This window comes from Molothrus aeneus, chromosome 24 (genome assembly GCF_037042795.1).
Source record: "Molothrus aeneus isolate 106 chromosome 24, BPBGC_Maene_1.0, whole genome shotgun sequence".
Classification (NCBI taxonomy): domain Eukaryota; kingdom Metazoa; phylum Chordata; class Aves; order Passeriformes; family Icteridae; genus Molothrus; species Molothrus aeneus.
Genome location: NC_089669.1, coordinates 1,083,076 through 1,108,658, shown reverse-complemented (window position 1 = coordinate 1,108,658; position 25,583 = coordinate 1,083,076). Strand labels below are relative to the sequence as shown.

At 54.3% G+C, this 25,583-nt stretch overlaps 1 protein-coding gene across 1 annotated transcript in view; it reads right to left on the bottom strand.

Moving 5' to 3' along the window:
- The window catches only part of PLXNA2 (plexin A2), a 143,213-nt gene that overhangs the window by 101,217 nt on the left and 16,413 nt on the right, over positions 1 to 25,583 (bottom strand). Inside the window, exons 2-3 of the mRNA XM_066565353.1 lie at positions 20,532 to 21,786; positions 19,931 to 20,113 (exon numbers count right to left, since the gene is read on the bottom strand). Coding sequence (XP_066421450.1) covers positions 19,931 to 20,113; positions 20,532 to 21,719 — 1,371 coding nt within the window. The 5' untranslated portion in view covers positions 21,720 to 21,786. The remainder of the gene's footprint in view (positions 1 to 19,930; positions 20,114 to 20,531; positions 21,787 to 25,583) is intronic.

Below are 25,583 nucleotides of genomic sequence, written 5' to 3'. Positions count from 1 at the left end.
CACCATCCCAGCACCCAGCCCTTGTACAGAGCAGAGCCCATCCCAGCCCCATCCCAGCACCCAGCCCTTGTACAGAGCAGAGCCCATCCCAGCCCCATCCCAGCACCCAGCCCTTGTGCAGATCAGAGCCCATCCCAGCACCATCCCAGCACCCAGCCCTTGTGCAGAGCAGAGCCCATCCCAGCACCCAGCCCTTGTGCAGAGCAGAGCCCATCCCAGCCCCATCCCAGCACCCAGCCCTCGTGCAGAGCAGAGCCCATCCCAGCCCCATCCCAGCACCCAGCCCTCGTGGCTTGCAGTGATATTTTCCTCGTTCATTCATATACATGAAGGCAGAATTTTAAGAGTGAAATGTTCGAATTTTGGGAAGGGGAAGCAGATGGGAGAGGAACAGAGAATGTGGATGCGTGTGCCAACAGGGAGGCAGAGAAACCAAGAAAGCACAGAGAGAAGACACCTTCACTTAACCACTTCATCCATCCCCAGCAACGAGGAGCTGAGCTGCTGAAGGCACTGTCAAATATTTCTGTTTTCTTTCTAAAATTCACCTGTGACAAACTACAGACACCTCCAGCTCTCAGCAGTCACACCTTCATCTTCAGACTCAATACCAGCCTGCTGAAACACAGGTTTGAAAGCGATATCATTGTAGGAGTATTTGCTGGAGTGTCTCAAGGAGGGTTTTGTTCCTCATCCTAGACAGTTCACAAAGGGTTTTTCTGCTTTTGGAGAAAGGTCTTGGTCTCTGGGCAGTTTTGGTTGCTGCTGCTGTAGGGGCTGAGTGTTTGTGCCTGGGACACTGCAGACCCCAGAACCAGCTCCCTGTGTGAGGAGCAGGCTCAGAACCTTCCCACAGCCCCAGCCGTGCAGCCTGACTCCCTGCAGAGCCCTGGATCCCTGCTGGATCCCCAGAGCCAGCCCTGGGGTGTGTGCAGCCAGCCCCAGGAACATCAGGAGCCCTGGCATCACCGGGATGAGCCCTGGCAGAGATCTGCAGCCAGCCAGGGACAGTGCCAGGGGTGCTGGAAGGGGCAGGGGATGGTGTTGGGAGGAAAGGGACTGTCACAGACATCTCTTATGGAAAATCCTTTCCTTGGGACTTTTCCTCCTGAGAAGCTGAGAGGCCTCAGGAACAAAATGTAACCAATGGTTCTCTGCTGCTGTGGAATGCAACAGGTGCATCTGGGATTGGGCTCATGTGGTTGTTTCTAATCAATGGCCAATCAGAGCCCAGCTGGCTCGGACAGAGAGCTGAGCCACAAACCTTTGTTATCATTCCTGTCTATTCTATTCTTAGCCAGCCTTCTGATAAAATCCTTTCTTCTATCCTTTCTTCTATTCTTTTAGTATAGTTTTAATGTCATATATATCATAAAATAATAAATCAAACCTTCTCAAACACGGAGTCAGATCCTCATCTCTCCCCTCACCCTGGGAGGGTCACAAGGGAGCTGCTCAGTCACCTCCAGCCAGCTCTGAGGTGACCTGAGGGGCACCACGGGGCCGTTTGCCATCCCCTGCCCCCAGAAGCTGCAGTTCCAACAAGGGGAGGGGTTCTTTGAATTGCTCTCACTAAAACCAGACCAGGTATCAAATGTTCCTAAAGCTTTTGAAACAAGGGCTACAAACTGAGCCAAGGCTCAGAGCTGATATGGAAAGTTCCCTCCCAGGACAGATTTTCCCAGTGAGGGAGGGCTGGCAGCCAGGGCAGCCTCTGTGCACGAGGCCACTGCTCAATGGCAGAGGAGCTGAGCCCCTTCTTGCCTTCCTCTTCTGTTGCTCAGAAGCAGCACAGCCCCCCTGCACACCCACACCTCTGCAGGGAGGATCTGCTAATGATCCCCGGCCTCCTGCTATGCCACTGCCATGATTTATTGGTTGTGTCATGGCTTGCGCTCAGCTGTGAAGGAATCTTGCCGTGACCTCAAGCCATGAGACCCCAATTTTCCTGGTGTTGGAGGAAAATGGCCTGGCCAGCCCAAGCCAGCAGGTATTTAGGTATTTCCCTGTCTCCTCCTGCATTTTGTGCTGCCAGAGCCTGGCTGGGGGCCAGGTCCTGCTCTGAGCATCTGGAGTGCTGTGGTTTGTGCCTTCACCTGCTCCCCAGGGGCTCTGTGCCTTGAAAATTCACTCTAAAGCAGCTTCAAACCATCCAGTTTTCATTATTAATATGACTCCTTTCATCAGAGTCCACTCATCTTTTTGCTTTCTATTTCTGCCTCTACCCTTTCATTGTTTCCCCGTTGCTTCCATGGGAATGGCACCGAGACCCCGAGCCAGCAGCAGGAATTCATTCCATCAAAGCTTCCTCCCGCAGCCGAGGGTTTGTTGTGGGGTTTTCTTCCCCCCTCGTTTTAATTCCATCTGTATTTAATCCCAGACAAACACAAACAACAATCTCAGCTCCCTAAGGCCATCGCTTTCTAAATCAGTTACAGCCAACTCCAATTAGCAGGCAGGCAACATGAGCAGCTCCTGGATCTTTGGGAAGGAGCCAGCCCAGAAGGTCCTTTTCCCCAGACTGTCCCTTTTTTCCTTCTGAAGGACTTGCACCATCATTAGAGGCACCGGCTCTGCGAGATGAAACCCCCTCCCCTCTGCCTCTGCCGCCGTGGGGACGATGTTCCACGGCCTCATTAATGCTGTTTGTGCTTCTGTGCTCCAGCACCTGAGCCTACCTGCAGGCTTTGATTTATAAGAGCATCCCAAAGGCTCTACAAGTGCTGAAGAGAGACTTTATTGGTCACTTTAGCTTCCCTCTCAGCCTGCACTTGAAACTGCTGCTCAACAGCCTCTCTCCGCCGGGCTGAGCAGAGGCAGCTCCTGCCAGGCACAAACCTGACCCTCCTCAGGGCGAGAGAGGATCTCTCCGAGGTGCCCTGGGGAAGCCTCTCCCTTCTCAGGCCATGACAGCATCTCCTGGAATTACCCTGGGGAAGAACCCACCAGCCCTCAGAGGAACTCACCACATTCAACATGGAATTGTTTGGTTGAACCTGACTGAGAGTTCACCGTCCTCAGGTTGTTTGGGTGGGAATTGTGTGATCCTGCAGGCTGGTGGGATTTTTCTGGAATTATCCAGACAGGCACTTGTTCTTTAGGGCTCGGAGCTGGTGGTGTGCCCTGCTCTGCCAGGGCTCTGCTGGCTGCTCTCCCTTGCTGGGTGTCTGGAGGGCCCTGGGGGCACTGGTGGAGCTCAGTCCTTGGTGAAGGGACGTGCCCAGGCAGGACACACTGTCCCCCCAGAGCCTCCCTGCCTCCATGAGGGAGCTATTTCAGGCAATGATTTCAGATGAAAATCTGTGTTTTATTAACTGTGGGTGTGCTTTGCTGCTGGACTCTTTAATGTGCTTGCAGCTGCATCAATGTGAGCCATGGAGGAACCACTGAACCCGACTGCCTGGAGCTGTCACCCCTGCTGGGACACCAGGGTGTGCCCGGGGTGGGGGCCATGGCCAAAGCTGCTGTCCCCCCTCTCCTGTGGAACACAGAATCCTGCAGGCTGGGAAACGCCTCCAAGATCATCAAACCCAACCTTCAGCCGCTGCCACCAAACCACGTCCCAGGGCCACCTCTGCCCCTTTTGTGAGCACTTCCACTCCACCACTGCCCTGGGCAGCTGCTCCAATGTCTGGCCACTGTTCCAATGAAGAAACTTTTCCCAATATCCACCCTATCCAGGGCCACTGTGGCAGTGGCTGGGGCCGTGCCCAGCCCAGGGAAGGGTGGCCAGGCAGGTCCATCTGGAGACGCCGCCGGGTTTCTGTGTCCTTCCCGCTGGCTGGCAGGGACTGCACGGAGCCAGATCCAGCCCTGCTGGGCTCCAGCTCAGCGTGCTGCCAGCAGCTGCCACAGGGACAGACGAGGCTGGGAGAGAAAACCACTTGCATTGCTGCAAACCCCTTTCCCAGCCCAGCGCCCAGGCTTGCGCTGCGCCGACAATCCGGCGATGCCTGCGCTCGTCTCCCGCTGCGTGCACACACCTCCCCAGCAGCCTGGAAAAGGATTTCCCCCATTCATGCCTCTTCCTCCCATGCAGGGCTATCAGAAAGAGCAGCGTGTGCAGGCAGACAGATTTATCCACCTGCCCTACCTGGCAAAACTGATTGGGTTTGACAGACATGCCTGGGATGTGCCGGCGCGTTAACGACCGCTTTAGCATGGAAACGAGCAGAGCAGTGCTCCTCGCAGATGTTAGGAGGAGAAGTTTATCTAAAGCATATTTTATGGCTGTGCAGAATGTATTAGATCAGCAGCCTCAAGAAAAAATCACTACAGGCTCCTTCCCTAACAAACACACACAAATTTTTAAAATCAAATAAAACAAAACCTCCTCCGAAGAAAGCGTGACACGTTTTACGAACCAAATTCTTTGCTGCTGAGGTGAGTTCAGCTCTTGGGTGAGGACTAGAGAGATCACCAGGAAGGAGAAAAGGGTGAGAAGCAGCCAGTCCAGCCCCACACAACCCAGCCCTGCAGATCAATCATTCCCAGGACCTGCCTTCCCCCTCCAAGCGGGTGATTTAAGTCCTGTTATTTTAGAGACAGAGCAGCATTAATGGGCTCCACTGTCTGCAAAGTGCTCGTGCTTAGATCCCCGCGAAGCTGAGCAAGAGAGGCACCAGGCTAAAAAATGTTCCCTCTCAAGCAAAACAGACTCGCACTTGGATTGCACAGAAATTAAAGCAACAAAAGGTCTCTGAAGCCAATTGCCATCTAACTGAGAAACAGGCTCGTCACTTTGTGCACCCATCTGGCAGGGACATACTTTCCATTTCAGCAAGTGCGAGGATGGGTGGACGGCGAGGGGAATGTGAGAACAGCAAAGAAAGGAGAAGAATGCAAACCTGCGGGACAACACTGCTGCCCTGTCACGAGTACTGTACTCTATTCATATGAAAATCCATACGGCTGCTACTGTTGCATGCGCTCTTCTTACACAGCATGAAATTAAAATTCCTCCTCAGTCTCACATTGCCAGCACTACAGAGCAGCTCCAGAGCAGGCGAGCAGACAATTTATCCTTTGGCTTCCTCAGACGGGTTTGTGCTGGGATTGGGAGCCACTGGGGTGAGGGAGACGAGTCCATTGCCCACGGTGACAAATTCTGCTTCCCAAACAAATCCCAGAGAAATATTGCTGGCCTCCAGTCTGGCTGCTGGTGCTCCTTTTCCCAGCGCAGTTTCACATGTGTAATTCCCCCCAGGCCCCCCTGCCACTTCCCTTCTTATCTTCCCAGAACAAACTCAACGTGCAGGATAATTTCAAGGAGTGTTTCACCCAGAGTCCAGCCAAATGTCAGTGGATCTGCTGGAAATGCAAATCGAGACAATCATGCAAAAGAGGAGGGCTTATGGATTGTGCGGGAGGGCAACAGAAGGCAAATAAAAGCTGACAGGGAGAGGGAGCGGGGAACAAATCTCCCGTCTCAAGCTGTTGAGCATTTGCACAAATGCCCGTCGAGCAGCACAGACAGATTCCCCAAAATGCCCAAATCCCATTGATTATCCCTGCTAAATTGCCTGCGTGCCTCCAAACCCCTCCTATCGCCCAGCTCCTAAAGCAGCATCTCACTCCCACCATTGCCACCCACTCCACGGGGTGTAAATGACAGGGAAGAGATGGAGAAGGGATCTGGAGCAGAACTGAGGAGCCTGGGAGGGGTTTTTTTTTGTGTTTTCCCAAATCCCAAAGAGCCATTGAGTTGTCAAAAGCAATTGCAGCTCTCACAGAAAGTGTTTTATTTTGTGCTTTTGAGAAAGTCGGGATAACTGCGAGATCATCTGGGGACAAAGTGAGGGGAAGATGCTGGAGACGAGAACTTGATTAGCTCAGGCCCAGCCACAAGAGTTTTTCAGATACAAGCAGATTTGTTCATTATGTGTGCAAAGGAACAGCAAGCAGGAGGACAGGATCTATACTATGTGTTGTAACATGACATAGAATGAATCCCCTCAGGTTACAAAATTCCTTATAAATGGTAAGGGGGATGGTGTCTGCTGTGTTATATTTTATCACACTTTCTATCAAAATATCCCTGGCAGGGAGCCTCTTTGGAGACGCAATCAGCACCAAAGCCTTGTTTGGGGAAGGAGGAACAGCAGCAAACTCCAAAATGTTCCTTGGGAGAGCTTAGGAGAGAAACCCCTTAGAGTGGGGTTAGCGGGGTCTGGCCTTCTTAAATCACCTCATTTTATGGCTTTTACCAGCCCCATAGGAGCAGAGATGCTCTCAAGGTCTATTAACAGCAGCGCTAATCCAGGCTGGCTGCTTCCACCTGCCCTGAGCCCCAGGGAGCACAAAACACTTCCCAGAGCATCCCAGAGAATGAGCACAAAACACTTCCCAGAGCATCCTAGAGAATGAGCACAAAACACTTCCCAGAGCATCCAGAGAATGAGCACAAAACACTTCCCAGAGCATCCAGAGAATGAGCACAAAACACTTCCCAGAGCATCCCAGGGAATGAGCACAAAACACTTCCCAGAGCATCCTAGAGAGGAGAGCACAAAACACTTCCCAGAGCATCCCAGGGAATGAGCACAAAACACTTCCCAGAGCATCCTAGAGAAGGGAGCACAAAACACTTCCCAGAGCATCCTAGAGAAGGGAGCACAAAACACTTCCCAGAGCATCCAGAGAATGAGCACAAAACACTTCCCAGAGCATCCAGAGAATGAGCACAAAACACTTCCCAGAGCATCCAGAGAAGTTTGTCACCTCCCGGGTGACCTGGGGCAGTGCTCACGTTTCACGTCCCCCCTCACAAAGCCCGGATCCTCCTCAGCCCCTGAAGCAGGGCAGGGTGAGCGGGGCTGGTGGCACCGGGGTGGGGACAGCGGCTCCTCCCGTGCTGGCCTCTCTGAGTGCTCACGCTTGGCTGCCCCCTGCACTTTTGTGAGGCACTCCGGTGTTTTTGGCAGGCACTGAACTGGAAGGAAAAGGGTCTGATTATCTCCTCCAGCACCTCAGTGCTGACCCAGAGCACTGACCCCTTTCCTGTCACTCTACATTTGCTCTGGATGTTTTACACAGCGAGGGGGCAAAGCCTTCCCGATTGATCCGGGCTGCATCCAAAGGCACCGCCCGGCTCCAGCTCCATCCCTCAGAGCCTGGGGCTCGCGAGCTGCCTGCCCTCCTCAGAGGAGAGATCTGGGGCCATGCTGGGGTCAGGAGCTCCAGCACAGCCTGGGCAGCTCTCATACACACAGAAGCTTCTCCAGTGTCTGTTCAGAAGGCAGATAATGCTGCCTGCATTTACAGCAAAGCCGTCTTTGGCACGCCTCACAGAGCCCCAGGATGGTTTGGCTTGGGAAGGACCCCAAAGATCACCTCATTCCAAAGGTGGGGACCATCCCACTCCCCCAGGTTCCCCAGAGCCCCATCCAGCCTGGCCCTGAGCACCTGCAGGGATGGGGAGCCCTGATGTTGACCCTGCCCCCAGACTGAACCAGCTGCACCGGGCCCACTCCAGCACCCCCTGCTCAGAGCAGCTCCCCCATGATGGGGCACCATCCCCTGAGGGTCCCTGGGTGACAGAGCCCCCTGTCCCACCCTGTCCCTCTCTGCTCCCCTCCCTTCCCAGGAGCAGCTCTGTGCACAGCCACGTCCTTGCCATGAGAGGTGCAATTTGGAGCAATTTCCCTGCCAGTCTCGCTGCAATCTCGTGTAATCTCCCCCCAGAGGGGATCAGAGATCCCACGGTGCTGCAAGGAATGCAAATCACATCCCCCACGGCTCTGAATGATGCAGGGCAGAGAGAGCAGCCAGCAGAACCCAGGGAGGTGGGCTGGGCTGGGCTGGGGTCTGCCTGCTCCTCTTGGGGTTCTCCACCTTAGCCCAGGCACACAAAGAGCTTCAGCAGTGCCTGGGCAAGGCAAATCATTTGTCTGGACCATCCCAGCACTGAGCAGCACCGCCAGGAGAGGCAAGAAATGGAAAATCCAAATGCAGGGAGGCCCAGAAATAAGGAGGGAGGGACCAGTGCAATATTTTCACTTTGTTCTCCTGGGTGGGAGCTGGGAGAAAGTTCCCAGAGGGCGCATGAAACCTCTGCCAGCTCCTTTTCCCTGTCAGAAACCCCAGCCAGGCTCCCAGAGCCCTCCAGATTAGGCCGGGATTTGCTCATTCTGGGATTTTGCTGTAATCCAAACCACAATTCCCTGATAAGCTCTCACCACGTTTGTGAACCAACGTGTCCCAGATGCTGGGGCTGCCAGGAGAGCCCACAAACCAATTCCTGCTGGGAGCGGTGGCCAATCCCCAGCTCTGCCAGCCTCCCTCCCATCCTGTGCAGGGCAGCAGGAGCAGCACAGCCCGGGGGTGCCTGGCAGGTCCCAGGGCACCTCTGCAATGTTTCCCTGCCTGGTGTGAGCTGCAGGGACACACACAGGAGCACACACAGCTGGGGGAGGCTGGTGTGGGAGAGCAAGCCTCCAAAAAACACAGGGGCTGCACAGCTAGCGAGCTCTGCTTTCCTAAAAATTACCTCTTATAGCTGGATTCAAACTCCTTTAAAGTTTCGGCATTTGATTCCCTTTAAAAACCCCCTTTGCCACAGCAGCACTCACATAAAAGCCACATTTATTCCTTTGGGAAATGCATTCGCAAAAGGCATTTCCAGGGCTCGGGAGAGCAGAGTGGGGCAGACCCTGAGCCTTGACCCTGCACAGGCATGGGGCAGAGGAGCCAGGAGCACCGATGGGATGGGCCCATGGCACAGGAGGAGCCCCTGGGCACTGCCACTCAGATCCACCTGCAGGGAATGGAGGTGGATTAATGGACTAATACTGAGTCCAGATGTGTAGAAGTCCCTGGCAGGGATTATTTTGCAGCACTGATTGCTGTTCAGACAGGAGCGAGGCAAAGCAGATCCCTCTCCTCTGCCCAAGGTGCTGCAGGGGTTTGGAGCTCCCCTGAGCCTGCCCAGGGTCACCAGCTCCGGTGTCCCAGCCCAGCAGAAAATTGTCCCCAGCACCACAGGGCTGCCACATCAGCCTTTTCCTTTCCTTTCCTTTCCTTTCCTTTCCTTTCCTTTCCTTTCCTTTCCTTTCCTTTCCTTTCCTTTCCTTTCCTTTCCTTTCCTTTCCTTTCCTTTCCTTTCCTTTCCTTTCCTTTCCTTTCCTTTCCTTTCCTTTCCTTTCCTTTCCTTCCCTTCCCTTCCCTTCCCTTCCCTTCCCTTCCCTTCCCTTCCCTTCCCTTCCCTTCCCTTCCCTTCCCTTCCCTTCCCTTCCCTTCCCTTCCCTTCCCTTCCCTTCCCTTCCCTTCCCTTCCCCTCAGGAAAGCACAAAGCTCACTTTCAAACAAAGGCTGACATGTCTTGAAACAATTGTTGCCCATCTTGGGGGAGGAGAGGGCTGGTAAAAGATTATTTTGGGAGATTATGTCTGGAGTGACTGACAAACTGATCTGCAGCAGCGTTTGTTTTTAATCCGAAACAGGTTTGGGATAGAACTGAGGGGAAAAAGCTGCAGCCACCCACAGCCAGGAGCTGCAGCCAGCAATGCAAACGTGAGATCAGCTACAGCCACCTCCCTCACTGGCCACACATCCCTGTCCCCTGTCCCCTGTCCCCAGCACTGCCAGAGAACAGCCCTGCCTCCCTCCCTGGGGCAGGGACAGACACACAGACACACAGAGGGGCTGTGCTACCCCTGGGGCATCACCCATACACCCCAGAGCCCCCAGACCTGGGGCAGGGACAGACACACAGACACACAGACACACAGAGGGGCTGTGCTACCCCTGGGGCATCACCCATACACCCCAGAGCCCCCAGAGCTGGGGCAGGGACAGACACACAGACAAACAGAGGGGCTGTGCCAGCCCTGGGCATCACCCAGAGCCCTCCAGGGCACAGGGCTGGGGCAGGGACAGACACACAGACACACAGACACACAGACACACAGAGGGGCTGTGCCAGCCCTGGGCATCACCCAGAGCCCCCGGGGCACAGGGCTGGGCTGGAGCCCTGCACTGGCACTGCTGGAAGGTGATTTTGCACTCCAGCAAAGCCCAAACATTTCCAGCTCTCTCTGGGGTGCCAGCCTTTATTGGGGTTTTGTTCCTGTCCAGGCAGGGCAGTGCCAGGGGCTGCAGCCCTCAGCCCCCATCCTTGGCACAGCCCTGGGCAGTGCCTGAAGCTCAGCAGTAAAGGCAGCCCCAGATGAGCAGCACACAGCAGCTGCAGGAGGGCTGGGGGAATTAAATTAATCCCTTCATTATCAACCTGAGCCCTGGGAAAATCTGCAGGAATGGCTGGGACGGTTCAGAGCACTAAACCCAGCTCAGCTGGGCCAGCACAGCTGGGCTGGGCTCTGATCCCCCTGCCCCAGCTGCCACCAGGGCTGCCAGGCAGTGTCACCAGAGAGGCCTCTCCTTGTTGAGATGAATATCTCCAATTGCATTTGTGCTGAAGAATTACACAGAGGCAGGCACAGGCTGAGAGCTCTGGCCCCCAGCCCGTGCTGGTGGTCCTGGCTGGGGTGGAAGGGGCAGCACACCTGGGGAGGGGGATCAGCACTGGGGCTGCTCCTGCTCCTCCATCCCCATCCCAGCACACACAGGCAGCTGAAAGCAGATTTATCTGCTGGACAATGAAGGCAAAAGAGTCTCCAAAGGGACGAGTTTCAGGCCAAATCACCAGGGCTTTAATCCCTCTCCAAAGTGTCAGAGTTGGATGGGGAGGGGAGGATGGGGAAGGGCAGGATGGGGAGGGGAGGATGGGGAAGGGAGGATGGGGAGGGGAGGATGGGGAAGGGAGGATGGGGAAGGGAGGATGGGGAAGGGGAGCCAGAGAACGGCCTGAGGTGGAAGGGACCTCAAATCTCCTCTCATTCCATGCCCAGGGACCCCGTCCATGATCCCAGGGTGCTCCCAGCCCTGTCCAGCCTGGCCTTGGGCACTGCCAGGGATGCAGGGGCAGCCACAGCTGCTCAAAACCAGTCTGAAATCACCATGGGAGCCCTCCAGCTCCCAGAGGTCCCAGAGCTGTTACAGGCTGGGGCTGAGCACAAAGAGCAGCCAAGGAAAGGCTGCAGAGGAGGAGACCTGGTCCAGGGTGGGCCTGGGGCTGGCCCAGCACTGCTCCCAGGGCTCAGGGGAGGCAGAACTGGGCCAGAAGGGGCAGTGCCGCCCTTGGGAGTGCAGGGATTGCTCATCATGAGCCAGCAAAGCTCCTCGCTTTCAAAGGAGGGAAAGGGAAGAAAAAAACAGCTTTAAAAAAAAAAAGTAAAAAAAATCAATCAGCCACAAATTATAAATAAAAGAGATGAAAGTTGAGAGCGAAACGAAACAAAGCCCCAGGTGGCCTCTGCCTGGGGCACTCCTGCTAATTTTAGTTCCTCAGCTCTTCCCTGATCTGTCTGGTTCCATGACTGCACAGTTTCAGAGCTTTTCCCGCAGCTCCTGAAAATGTTCAGGACCCCTCCCTGCTCTGATGGGGCTGTGGGGGCCCAAAGAGCGGCTGCTGGCCATGGCACTGTGAGCCCACCCAGCTCCTCCCCAGGCCGCGGGGATTTGGGAGCGTCCCTGCAGCCCTGGAGCCCCCTCCTGCTCACCCCCGTGCTGGGGTCCCCTCCCATAGACCCCCCTGACTCTGAGCAGAGGCTGAGCAGAGCCCCCCAGCCCCTTCCCCAGCCCATTCCTGCTCCCCCTGCCCAGACCATGCTGGCTCTGGGGCGTTTGGGAGGGGGCCTGGCTGGGCAGAGCCTTGGCAGCCCCCACCTTTATTCCAGAGAGAGCAGCAGCAGCAGCCTCCCTGACAGCAGCATCCCATGCAGCAGAGTGGATCTAAATTCCTAATGAAGGAATAAATCTGGGAGCTGGGGACATTTACTGTGACCCCATTCACACAGAGCCTTTGTGGGGCGGGGGCCAGCACTGCTCGGTGCCCCGTTCCCATCCCAGTTCCCAATTCCCAATTCCCAATTCCCATCTTCATTCTCCATTCCCATTCCCCTTCCCCCATTCCCCATTCCCATTCCCCATTCCCATTTCCCATTTCCCCATTCCCATCCCAATTCCCCATTCCCCATTACCATTTCCCCATTCCCATCTTCATTCTCCATTCCCATTCCCCATTCCCCATTCCCCATTCTCATCCCAGTTCCCCATTCTCCATTCCCCATCCCAATCCCCTATTCTCCATTCCCCATCCCAATCCCCATTCCCATCCCCATCCCCATTTCCCCATTCCCATTCCGAATTCCCAATCCCATTCCCAGGGAAGGTGGATTTCTCCTTCCATGCAGGAATTGCAGCTGCAATTGGGAAATGTGCTGCGAGAGCAAAAAAAAATATATATAAAAAAAAGCTGTTTTCATGTAAATGTCCCCAGTAATAAAAGTGAATGAAGAAAGCAACACATCCAAACAAGAAATAGTACATTTGTGCTAGAGAAGCAGAAATGACTCTAAAAAGAGAGCTTTATCAACAATTTCCAGCAGGCAGGGGCTGCTCTTTAATGCTCCTGGAGGAACAGCAGAGCTCCTGCTGGACCTGGGCTGTGCTGCCTCTGATCACGGCTCCGAACCAGCCAGGCTCACTTGAAAACATGAAACTTGTTTGTTTTCTCAAGCAAACCCTGGGCTGCCTTTCTCTCCCCAGACCTGGTGTTTGGTGCTGTCTGTCCCGTTCTGCTGCATCCCCACTCTGGGGCTGCTGGAATCAGCCCAATCTCAGCCCCTGGCATGGCCAAACTCCCCTTAAAATCAAGGGCAAATAATCAAAGATGTGCCCTTAAAATCAAGGGCAAATAACAACAAATGTGCCCCATGCCGTGGGATGTGCTCTGCTCCAAAATAGACAAGATTTAAACATATTCATCAGTTATTCATGCTAACGTGAAGGTCAGTGTTTCTCTTGCTTTCTTTGCCCTTTGGGTTGCAAACCCTCAGCTGAACTCGGTGTGAATCAGAAGGAGCAGCTCTCCCTTTCCCTGGAGGGACAGAGGGCAGCCCGTGTGTCCTTGAGGCTCCCCACTCTCCCTCCCACTGTACCTGCACCTTCCCCATATTCCAATTATTTATTTCTCAGCCGCGACACCGAGCTGCTGCTGTGAAAGGCTCTGCACAAAGAAGAAAAGCAGAGAGGGTCACAGCCTGCTGCCCTTTGCCTTCAGAGCCCTGCAGAACCATTGATCCCAAATTTACTCCAGGCCTGCAGTCCCGGGGGATGCTCCGTGATGGATCCGCCCTGAACCCAGCAGGGTTTTACTGCCCTGCAGCAAGAGGCACCCAGCGGGTGTTTACAGCCACAACGGGCTGTAAAATCCATCGGGGGATGGAGGGAATGCTAAAGGCAGCATCATCAGACAGCAGGGAAAGCCTCCAGCCATCCCCACCTCAAACCGCAGCCCCTGACTGTCCCTAAATCCCACCTCAGCCCCTGACTGTCCCTAAATCCCAGCATTTCACAGCAGCTCAGGGGCTGTGGCAGCGCCCAGGACTCTCCCTGCACATTCCCCCCCTCTCTCCCGGCACATTTGTGGTTTCCACATTTGTTTTTACTGCCTCGAGGAGGCATTTAGAGAAGCAACATAGCCCGGGCTTCTCACAGTATTTCTTGCCACCCAGGGATTTAAGATCTTACAAATGGACCAAAACCTGTGTTATTTTGACCTCTGAGGATTTTAAAAGCCTGCAGAAAAAGATGTTTATAGTAAAGAAAGCATGAACTTCTTGACTCGTGAGTGGAAAGGCAGGAGTCTGACACTGCCCTACCCCCAAAGCCAACAACACCCAGAACAGCAACTCCTCCAGCTCCACGCTCCAAGGAGAGCAGGGACAGGAAAACCATCAGGAGCTCACCAAAGAGCTGGGAATTTCGTGATATTTTTTGCCAAGATCATTTCAGGTAGAAAGTCATTATTGAATCTGATGAAAAACGTGGTGAAACGGAGGAGGAATAGCTTCTGCCTCACTTGATGCTCATAATGGAGATAATACCCCTGGGAGAAGGTGTGGGGATGAATTATCTGCGGAATTCAGGATGAAAACCTCGTTTGGATGGGGTGCTGAGCAGCCTGCTCTGGCTGAAGGTGTCCCTGCTCATTGCAGAGCCCTTGAAGGCCCCTTCCAAGCCCAGCCAAGCCATGGTTCCTTGATTCCAGAGGCAGGATGGATTCCAGGCAGGGTGGATCCCATGGCTAAGGCTGCTCAGCACTCCCAGCCCCACTAACCCCACTTGATTCAGAGCTGAACCAAACGCAGTCGCTGCCCTCCGAAATTTCCAGTTGATTTTTCAAGGTGCCTGAACCCACACAAAAATACCCAGAGTCATCCCCATCTCCTGAGCCAAGAAATGAGATTAAAGCAGCCCCCGAGCTCACCTGGCTCCGTTTCACATCCCCAGCATTTCCTGAACACCTGCCCTTCCCTCTCCAGCAGCCATAAAATTCTCTGCCAACTCCTGGCTTTTTTCTGACGTGACTTGCTCTGGCAGGCGCCAGATCCCCGGCCCAGGGAAGGGATGCTGGGACAAGAGAGGCCAATTTCATGCCATTAAGAGGTGGCAGGGACATTCCTGAGTGCTCAGAGCCACAGTCTGGAGGGACTTGGCAGCTCTGCCCCATCTCCAGCCCCAAACACAGCCCAGAGCTCTCCTCTGGCTTCCAGCACTTCTCCTATTCCCTCGCACAAATTCCAATTAATAAGATTCCAAGTTCTGGCTATGAAAAATAATAAATGTGAAAGGGACCGTGGGGCATTTTGGGGACCCTTTTCAGCACAGGTGAAGCAAAGGGGAATTACTCTCTGAGGCTGGAAAATCCTTGTTTAGGGAGAAAATAAATCCCAGCTCCTCCAACCACGGCAGCAAGTACAGTCCTGAACACCCCCATATTTCACATCATTGGGCAAAAAACCAGACTTTTTTTCTCAGACCTTTCAATTAAACAACTTCTTCAGCCAAACCAGAACCATCTGCCCTCTCCCACCTCTGCTGTGCCGTGGGGATCTGTGCTCCCAGGGTGATGGATTGACCAGGGAGCCAGCACAGCCCCTGACCTCCCAACCTGCAGCTAAAACCAGACGAATCCTTGGGAAGGCGCCTGCAAATGGATGGTTTTCATCTGCTCAATAACAGCCTGGTGTCCTCTTGGCTTCTCCACAGGCTGATGCAACAGAGATTTTTCCTGGAGTGAGGCGGGGGCGATAACGAAGGATAAATCACCGGGGTGAGATAACCACCCATAAAATGAAGTCATCTAAGGACGGGTTCGGACATATATATTTCATTGTGAAAGACCTCCTTTATTCCCACTAATGGAACAAATTAAATCAGCCAAGCTGAATAAAACTCTCATGTCCCAAGACGTAACAAGGCACTTAAAAGTTCCACGTTCCTCTGGTGGCGCGACCCAACGGCTCACGGGTGTCCCTTGGAAAAGTGCAGGAGCAAGGACAGAGTTCAGGAGTCCTGCAGGTGACAGGAGTGTGTTCCCATCATGAACAGAGTGCCAGCACTGTGCATTTCCCTGTGGCACTCCTGCAGGCAGCCCCTGGGATGGATTCCAGCCACGTCCAGCGCAGCTGCCCCTGGGACAGGGGTGACAACAGGACGGCAGTGACACCCCTTTTCCAGGAGAACTGGGGGTGATTTCATTCACACACCTCATGCTTCACCTCAGGGCACTGAAATAACCACACCTGGGCCCTCGCCTGCAGCACTGCAACACCTCCACACCTCCGAGCACACAAATTAAAACCTTATCACCACTGAGCAGCTCAGCGCTGGGTGAAACCCAGGTACAGCGTCACTGTTCCAGCTTTTCCCTCGCCTCTACCACCCAGGAGCCCTCCCAGCCCGTGGGAAGGCAGGCAAGGCTGCAGGAACTGCATTTTTCCTCCAGCCAGCATAAACAGTGTGATGGAGCAATAATACCTCGATGGCGGCTGGCAGACAGAGCAGAGACATTTATTTATTCTTGATCACAAACAATGTCCTGCATTGACAAGCTGAATGAAGGGCACTTCACTGATTTATTAGACCTAATAAGAAACAGACCTCTCGGGATGAAATACAAGATTGATTTTTAGTGGTGAGCCTTGCTGCCATCCCAGGCTGAGCTCAGGCTGATGAGATGGAGCCAGGCGTGCACAGGGACACGGGGCTGACACAGCTCGGCTGGGGCAGGGGCACAAGTGGAGGATTGCCACGGGGAGGGGGAGAGGGAAGCACAGCAGGAACGGCCCTGCAGCTGCTCTGCTCTCCCCGCAATCCCCCTCTCTCCCACTGAGCCTGTGCATCCCAAGGGCACCGAACCACTGGGAAGTTTGAGGGCAGCTCCAGGGGAATTCACGGGAAACCTCTGGGCCAGGCCCTCCCCACGAGCCTGCCTTCCAGAGGAGCCCCTCTCGGCACAGCCAGGGCAATTTCCACATCAGGCTCGGCCCCTCCTGGGCACACCACATGAGCTGAGTTCCGTGGATGCCGTTTTCCATCAGGAAAAAGCCAACTAGCACAGCAGTGCTTAGCTTGAGGCCCTATTAATAGCAGTTCTAATTATATGGCTGCAAATTTAATTCATGGCAATGATTAGTGTCAAAATCAAAGGCATCACACATCAATATTGATAGAATTGTATGAAGCCCATAAACAGAACAAGCAAGCTGACACATCTCCCCCCAGCACTTAGTTGCTGTTAACTGTTGCATTAATGTCCCTTCTCATTTTGTTTGATGGAAATGGTTTTATTGGAGGAATCCCCGATCCTGAATGGTTGTGTCTCCAACATGGGCCCTTTTTCCCTTCCTCCCACAGCCAGGAGGCTGAGGAGCTTTGGAAGGAGAGCAGGAGGGAGAATTTCATCCCATGTACCCGTGCTTGAGCCACAGGGCCACAGCATCAGCAGCGTTTGCTTTTCACCTTCTCTGGGACAATTCCTGGGGAGCAGAAGCAGCAGGAGCTGGGGATGTGGCAGGAGCAGTGAGGTGAAGAGCTAAAGGCAGGAGGACACCAAGGGACAGATATCCCAGTGTTTCCAGTGAGGAATCCTCACTGGGGAAGAGCCAAAGGCAGGAGGACACCAAGGGATAGATATCCCAGTGTTTCCAGTGAGGAATCCTCACTGGTGAAGAGCTAAAGGCAGGAGGACACCAAGGGATAGATATCCCAGTGTTTCCAGTGAGGAATCCTCACTGGTGAAGAGCCAAAGGCAGGAGGACACCAAGGGATAGATATCCCAGTGTTTCCAGTGAGGAATCCTCACTGGGGGAGCACAGGCAAATGTGAAGGATTTTGGAGCCATCTCCCTGACTTTCCTCCAGCCACACAAAACTGCCTCCCCTGGCAGCCCAGATGGAGCCAGCAGCTTGTTTCCAAAGGAAATCAACAGCTGTGGGCGAGGGAATAGGTGTGACAAAGCTTTCAGACATTAATGGTGTGGGTAGATCTGAGACGGAGGAGGACGCGGAGGAGATCAGGTGGAGAAGGCTCTGCACCAATCCCTGGCACTTACAGGGGTGCTGAACGTTTCCACCATCATCTCACAGATGGGGAAGGGGAGATGAGGAGAGTCCTGAGCATCCTGAGCACTCCCTGACTTCCAGACAGGTCTGGTTATCTTGGAACAGGCACAAAATGCAGAGACAACCTGTTAACGTCCCTCCTCTGCAGCCAGAGCCCCTCAGCTCCGTGCAGAGCTGCTTCCTCCGCCTCACCTGGGCTCCCTCAGGCCATGGAAAAGATAATCCCACGTGTCAAAGGAGGGAAAACCTGCTAAAGGTGCAGACAGAGCTGGGAAAGAGAGAACAGCATCCTCAGCCCCACACCAGGGATTGTTCCAGTTAATTCCAGGGGGATGGATCCCACCAGCTGCAGGCAGCTCTGCTGTTAAATAAGGGCAGATGCCATGAGAACCTGACTGTAGTGGATGTCTGGGATGAATTTACTTCAGTGATGGGCCAATTTTCATCCAACAGATGAAGGATTGCAGGTGAAGGATTCCACAGGCCTCCCTCTGGACAGCGGAGCAGGGATAGATTAACTTTGCATCAGCAAGCGTTCAGTGCACACCAGCACCAGGAATTAAACCCTGCTGGAGAGGCTGCTGCTCCTGTAATCCTCCATAATTCATGGAACAAGCCCGTAAATACCTCGTGTGCAGGCACAGGCTCTTGGCTGCTGCTGCCTCTGGAAGAGGAGCCTCCCCTGTCCCCAAACGGTGCCCACAATGAGCACTGGGCTGCATCCCCTGCTGCATCCCCTGCTGCATCCCCTGCTGCATCCTCTGCTGCATCCTCTGCTGCATCCTCTGCTGCATCCCCTGCTGCATCCCCTGCTGCATCCCCTGCTGCATCCCCTGCTGCATCCTCTGCTGCATCCCCTGCTGCATCCCCTGCTGCATCCCCTGCTGCATCCCCTGCTGCATCCTCTGCTGCATCCCCGGCTGCATCCCTGGCTGCATCCCCTGCTGCATCCCCTGCTGCATCCTCTGCTGCATCCTCTGCTGCATCCCCGGCTGCATCCCTGGCTGCATCCCCTGCTGCATCCCTGGCTCATCCCCTCCTGCATCCCCAGCTCCGTGCTTGGCACAGGCATTTGGGACGTGCTGAGGGCTCCTCTTCTTCCATTTAGCTGAGAACCCCCGGCTCTCCCCTGTGCCACGGCACGGGGAGCAGGCGAGTGGAGGGCTCTGCTCTACAAGCTCCCTCTCCCCCACGTTCAAAATTGCCCCACTGACACTCGAGAGGCACCAGGGAGGCACCTAATTTACTACTACTCAGCACTTGTAAAGTGCTGAATGAATATTAATGAACTGATGTAATTAAAATGATGCAGACATTCAAGTGTAGTATCTGCCTGTCCTTGTATCTTCCTGGATAGATGAGGAAGAAATTCCCTGCTGCTTAAGGACTCAAAAAATTAACAGCCTGCTGTTGATTACATTTGTTAACTCTTTCCCTGGCGTGGAGGAGCAGGGGCTGCATTTAACAGGTTCACCTAATGCTGTCATTTAGAGCTGAGGTTAATTGGAAGGGTCTCAGCTTGCCAGAGCAGCAGCTCCAGGGCTGTTTTTGCTGGAGCTGGATCAGACCCACTGCTGAGCTGGCTCCCAGCTGCAGCTCCAGCTCCAGAGGCCAACAAGGGCTCTCACACACCTCTGCTTACACCCCAAGGCCACTTCCAAACTTATTTTAAAAGCAGAACTCATCTGAGAGTTCCCTTCCAACTCAGAATGTTCTGGGATTTTGTGACTCAGAAGCAGTGAAATCCCAGCTGGGCTCCAAAGGCCTAAAAGTCATTCAAGGTCAGGTTGGACAGGGCTTGAAGCAACCTGGGCCAGTGGAAGGTGTCCTTGCCCATGTCCCTTCCAACCCAGAAATGTTCTGTGACTCTCACCTGAGCCCCAGCAACCCCCCCTCGGTGTTTGTGGTGCAGAGGACAAGGAATGTTCCAGGGCTGATCAATCATCCAGCAGGAGGGAAGAGGCAGGGGAAGCAGCGGACGCTGCCCTGAGGCTTGGTTCCAAAAGCAGCCACGTTAACCCATTCCTGTCTCTCCATGACCCAAATCCTGCCAGCACCAGCAAGGGCTTTGCAACTCCCAGTCTTCTCCAGCAGTTGCAGAAGGATTGCTGGGAAACAAAACCATTGCAAGATTTCCATCTGACCTCCTTTAGTTCCTTTCCCAGGACCGTCCTGCAGCATCTTCAACTTCACCTTTCCCAAAAATGGCACTCCAAACCAAACCAAACCACACCAACAACGCTGAGAGCTCAGCTCTGCCTCTCCAACACGAGGCTGTGACCCACACCCTGCCATTCCCACTCCTGCTTCCCTCCCAGCTTCCCACTGGGAAACACCCGTGAGGCGCAGCAGCAGCAGTGAGGCGCACCAGAGCATCCCGAGACACAAACCCTGGCCCGCATCCCGAGAGACACCAACCCCAGAGCAGCTCCTGGCCCTCCACAGCCACGCACAGGGCTCACCTTCTTCAGCCTGCCCGTCTTGGTGCCCACGAAGACCACGCTGTAGCCGTTGTAGACGTAGGAAGCCACGGAGGTCATGCGGTCGCGGCTGGAGGTGAAGAGCGTCACCCCCTCCACGGGCACCGAGCCCCCCAGGGGCTGGTTGATGTCCAGCCCACAGAAGTTGTCATCGATGGGGACTGGCTGGAAAGACAAGGTTTGGGGCGGCTGTGAGTGACACAGAGCCCAGGGCAGCCCCACATAACTCGGGGGTGGTGTGGAGGGAGCTGGCGGTGCTGGCAGCAGGGTGGGGGCCACCGATGTGCCACCCCCTGCCAGCTCCAGCCACCTTCCCCAGGGCTCCTGCAGCTTCCAGAGCCCTGGGCTGGGAGTGACAAAGACTCCCAGGAAGCTGCACACTTTACTCTGCCTTAACACCACCCCTTCCCTCATGTCATCCCACTGCAGGATAGAGCGTGGATTAAAGGGGAAGAGTGCTCTGAATTTGGGGAAACTGAGGCACAGACGGGCTGATCCTGCTCTGCAAACTGGTGTTCCATTGGGGCAGGGACTGAACCCGGCCCTCGAGGGCCCCCACAGCCCACACCCAGCGCACCCTTACCGCTTTGGTGCACTGCACATCCTTGCCCAGCAGCCAGTTGAGCTCCAGGTTGCCCTCGCCCTGGTAGCAGGACTGCAGGCGCTCCTTGATGTGGGCGTTGACGGTGCGGATGGGGAAGGCGCAGAGCGCCGAGTCGTCGGGCGGCTGGTGGTACTGCTTCTGCCCCTTGGAGAAGATGGCAAAGAGCACGTCCTCCTGCACCGTGATGTTGAGGGCCCTGGCCAGCACCTCCCCGGGCTTGGCCAGGTAGGCGGCCTGCAGCAGGCGGTACTCGGTGTCACCCCGGACGCAGCCGAAGGGCAGGGACACGTACGAGTGGAACTTGGGGTCGTCCTTGCACAGGCGGACGATGCGCGAGGTGTAGAAGAGGTCGCTGGCGGAGTTGATGGAGACGCCCTCGGGGGTCTCCGGCTGCACCGTCAGGAAATACACAAAGTTCCCGCTGGCGAAGCCGTAGATGTAAAAAATGTCAAAGTGCGAAACCAGGGCCAGCGTGTCCGAGGGGATTTTGATGAGGGACGAAACAAAGTCGCTGTGGAGCTCGTAATCCAACATCGCCGACGACTCCGGGTCCCGGGGCAGCTTGCGGCTGGACAGGGTGGGGAAATAATCCTGCTTGCCATCCACGGCCGTGCCGATGAAGAGCTTGCCGTCCTCGCCCTCGGAGCGCACGATCACGCCGTACATGGTGCCCGTCTTGTTGACGCTGGACAGGTAATGCTCCTTCTTGTGCGAGGGCTCCACCAGGATGAAGAGGTCGTCGAGGCGCAGCAGCTTGCAGACGCCCTGGTAGAGGCTGCCGCAGGCCAGCAGCCGGTTCTCGGAGTAGTCGATGATGAGCAGCTTGTTGACGTTGTTGGTGAGCGTCAGGACCTCGCTGCAGGGCTGCACGATGAGGGGAGGGTAGCAGGATTTGTTGTCCTCCTCGGGGCCGGTTTTGTGAGCCACCAGGATGGTCAGGTTCCCCGAGAGCTTGTAGACCCTGTTGATGGCCCCCACGTAGACGGCGCCGGTGCCCCGGTGCACCGTCAGGTGGTTGAACGTCCAGTCCCGGTTCTCCGAGTGGAAAGTGTTGAAGGAGGCATTGCTGGACACGTCCCGGGACAGCGATGCCAGGAGGAGGCAGAGCAGAGCCACGGAGCAGCCATCAGAGTCCAGTAGCCGAGGCCGGGTCCTCCTCTGATCCATCCTGAGAAAGGAGAGCTCCGTGTCCCCTGCGCGTGTCCTGAGCCCCAGCAATGTCCCTCACATGGTTCTGTGGAGAGAAGAACCACCCAGAGCCAAGGATTAGATCCCGTGTGCCCTGCAGATAAAATTCAAAGGAGGCTTTCTAATTACACAGTCCTTGAGATAAAGGGAGGATGTCTCGAAGCACAGCGAGAATTAAGCGAGTCCATAACTTAGTGGAGAGCAGCTCAGGCTTGATGCTTTGCCACTTGTTTCAGCCCCTGCATCTTAATTTGTGGTGGGGTTTGGCTGCTTAGAACATGCTCTGCTCAGACAGGGAGGGGAGAATCAGCTCCAGCCCAAGACAAAGCCTGCATCTCACAGCCCCAGCCACCCATCTGCAATCTTGGCTGAGAGGATGTCTCCTGCAGGGTGCTTTGCTGGAAGCAGCAGAGGAAATAAGAGCTGTTCTTTACCTTGAAACCCTCTCTGATTTAATTTGGGAATCTGAGGAAGAAGCCTCGTGCAGGCAAGCTCATTGAGCACACACTGAAGGCGTTGACATCTCCCCTCAAAGCCTCCCCAGAGCCAGAAGTGCCTCTCAAGCAGGTGCTTTTTAGGCAGGAGCTCCTTCACAAGGTACTTTCCTGCCAAAAAGCAGCTGCCACCAAGGTGGGAGCACATGGTTCGATCAGCCACCAAACCCTGCCAGCAGGAGAGACACCTCCAGTCTAGAGCAGCTGGCTTGGCCCGACCACGGAGGTGTCTGAGTGCGAGAAAACCACCACAAAGTTCTCCTTTATCCCCAGTTATGCATTCCTGACGTGCTCCAGGCTGGGCAGGCAAAGGAACTCTCCAGAGAACCCTCCCTCACCTCGGGGCAATGCTGGGCAGAGGCTGAGGATGAGGCACCACCGTGCACCCATCACACCCCACACACCCCCCAGGAACCCTGCCCTCTGCAGCTCCGAGCCCCCGCTGCTGCTCCTGGTTTGGTTTAATTTGAATTTCCAACAATTCCCAGCCCCGCAGGGGCGCTCTGAGCTGCGGGCGTCCCTCTCTCTTTAGCCTTGTTCCTGCCAGGAGCCGGGGACGGCTGTTCCTGAGAGGTGACAAAGGAGCTCTGTCCCCGCGCTCTGCCACTGACAGGAGACACGACAGGAGAGGCAGCCCTGATGGCTTTCTCATTCTGCTCAGGGACACATTTCCCCAGCTGCTTCCCTCTCGCTGCCAGGCCTGCCATCCCCACCTTGGCAGTTTGTCTGTCCTGGGGAGGACACGGGCCCTGCCGCCCTCTCGGTGTGACACAGACACATTTGATGGAAAATCCTTTCCTTGGGATTGTTCCTCCTGAGAAGCTGAGAAGCCTCAGGAACAAAATGTAACCAATGGTTATCTGCTGCTGTGGAATGCAACAGGTGCATCTGGGATTGGGCTCATGTGGTTGTTTCTAATTCATGGCCAATCACAGCCCAGCTGGCTCGGACTCTCTGTCCAAGACAGAAACCTTTGTTATCATTCTTCTATTCTTAGCCAGCCTTCTGATGAAATCCTTTCTTCTATTCTTTTAGTATAGTTTTAATATAATATATGAAATAATAAATTAAAAATATTATTTTTATTTCATTTTAAAATATATATATTTATATATATTTTTATATATTTATATATGTATATATTATATTTTTATAATATATATTTTTATTATTTTAAATATATTATTTATTTAAAATAAATAAATAATATATTTTAAAAAATAATAAATGATTTATTATTTTTTAAAATATATTATTTATTTAAAATAAATAAATAATATATTTTAAAAAATAATAAATCAGCCTTCTGAAACATGGAGTCAGACCCTCGTCTCTTCCCTCACCCTGGGACCCCTGTGCACACGGGCACACTCGGTGTGCTGGGCACAGAGCAGCTGCTCCTGCTGCCCTCCCCACACCCCCAGCAGCACCAGGCTCTTCCCTCTCCGTCTGAGTGAGCACCCCAGCACCGTTCCCTGATCCTTCCAGGATCTTTCCAAATGGCACAGACCAAAGGGCTCCCGGGATCTGGGAGTGTCCCCTCTGTGCTGGTGACACATGCGGGCACTGACGCCTGAGCGCGGGGGTCCCAGAGCAGCTTTATCTGCATGCCCCAAGTCCTGGACATGCTCTGGTTCAAGGGGAGCCCCAAGAGGGAGAGACCCCGCAGAGAGCAGTGAGGGCCTGCTGGAGAGCCCTGCACACACCATTTTCCTACTTCCAGTTCTTAAAAAGTTGTTCCATTGCAAAGCGACACAAGGACAGTGCAGGCTAGAAATGAATGCACTGAAATAATTGAACTTTACACACATCTGGGTGTGTGGTTCCACAGCAGTTTTAGGTCTTTTTCAGCCACGTTTCCATCCCAAACCCAGCAGAGCTGTCAGCTGTGAGCCAGCCCCTGGCTCTGCCTCACAGGGAAGGTTTGGCAGGGCACTCGTGAGCAGCCACTGCCAGCGGCAGAGAGATCATCCAGGAAGGAGAATCTGCCTCTCAGCCATGATCTGAGCATGGCAGAGTGGCCATGAGCTGCCATCCTCTCCCTGGATCTGTGTCACCCTGGGGCCATGATCTGAGCATGGCAGAGTGGCCATGAGCTGCCATCCTGTGTCACCCCAGGGCCATGATCTGAGCATGGCAGAGTGGCCATGAGCTGCCATCCTCTCCCTGTGTCACCCCGGGGCCATGATCTCAGCATGGCAGAGTGGCCATGAGCTGCCATCCTGTGTCACCCTGGGGCCATGGTCTCAGCATGGCAGAGTGGCCATGAGCTGCCATCCTCTCCCTGGATCTGTGTCAGCCTGGGGCAGCTCCTGTCCCCAGGGCTGGGGGACAAGGGCAGGGTGCAGGGCTGAGCAGGGCAGACACCAAAGCCACAGGAACTCGCTCCCTGTGGGGCTCAGCTGGGATTTTGGGGAGGAATTCTTGGCTCAGGAGAGGCTGGCAGTGGTTGCCAGCTGTGGCTGCCACATCCCTGAAGTGCCCAAGGCCAGGCTGGACGGGGCTTGGAGCACCCTGGGCTGGTGGGAGGTGTCCCTGCCCATGCCAGGGGGTGGCCCTGGATGGGCTTCAAGGTCCCTTCCAACCCAAACCAGTCTGGGATTTCTACTGGATTAAATGGCCCTGGATGGGCTTCAAGGCCCCTTCCAACCCAAACCACCCCTGTGGAGGAGGGCAAACACCTGGGGAGTTAAACACCAGCAGAATGGGTGATTTTAACTCTCACCCTTAATACCATTTGATCATTAATTTTCCCTCTCTTTCTTTCTTTCTTTTCTTTTTTTTTTTTTTTTTCTTTCTGAAGAGAGTTTTAAAATACAGCCTCAGAAGCAATCTGCAGCTATTAGTAACGCAAGGTGAAAGAGAGAGTAAATTCAGGGACACAATATAAACCCAAGCAGCTGAAAGGCCTCAATTAGGCTGAAAGGAGTTATCTGGTATTTAAATAATTATTAGATTGAAGGAATAATCACAGGTCTGAGCCGATTTTTTCCCCCACTGTCATCCTAATGGAGACTATAATATTATTATTCAAATGCCCATGATTCTCATTGAGGGGGGAAGAAAAAAGGGCTCATTTAATCTCCATGTGACAGGGCTTCAGGAGGCACCATTAGTCATTTCTCTCATTTCAGCTGTCACTCACTCACGGGCACCACAGTTTGTCATTAGTGGCATTTTGTGCAGACCCCCCCCCAAAAAAAAAAAGAAAAAAAAGGAAAATTAAAGCCAAAACAACAAGAGAATCTCCTGTGGCCAATGACGGCTCAAAGGCACAATTCTGATGTCACCAGTGTGGCAGCTGTGTTTGCCTGGTGCTGAGGGGGCTCTTCTTTGGGGCTGATTTACA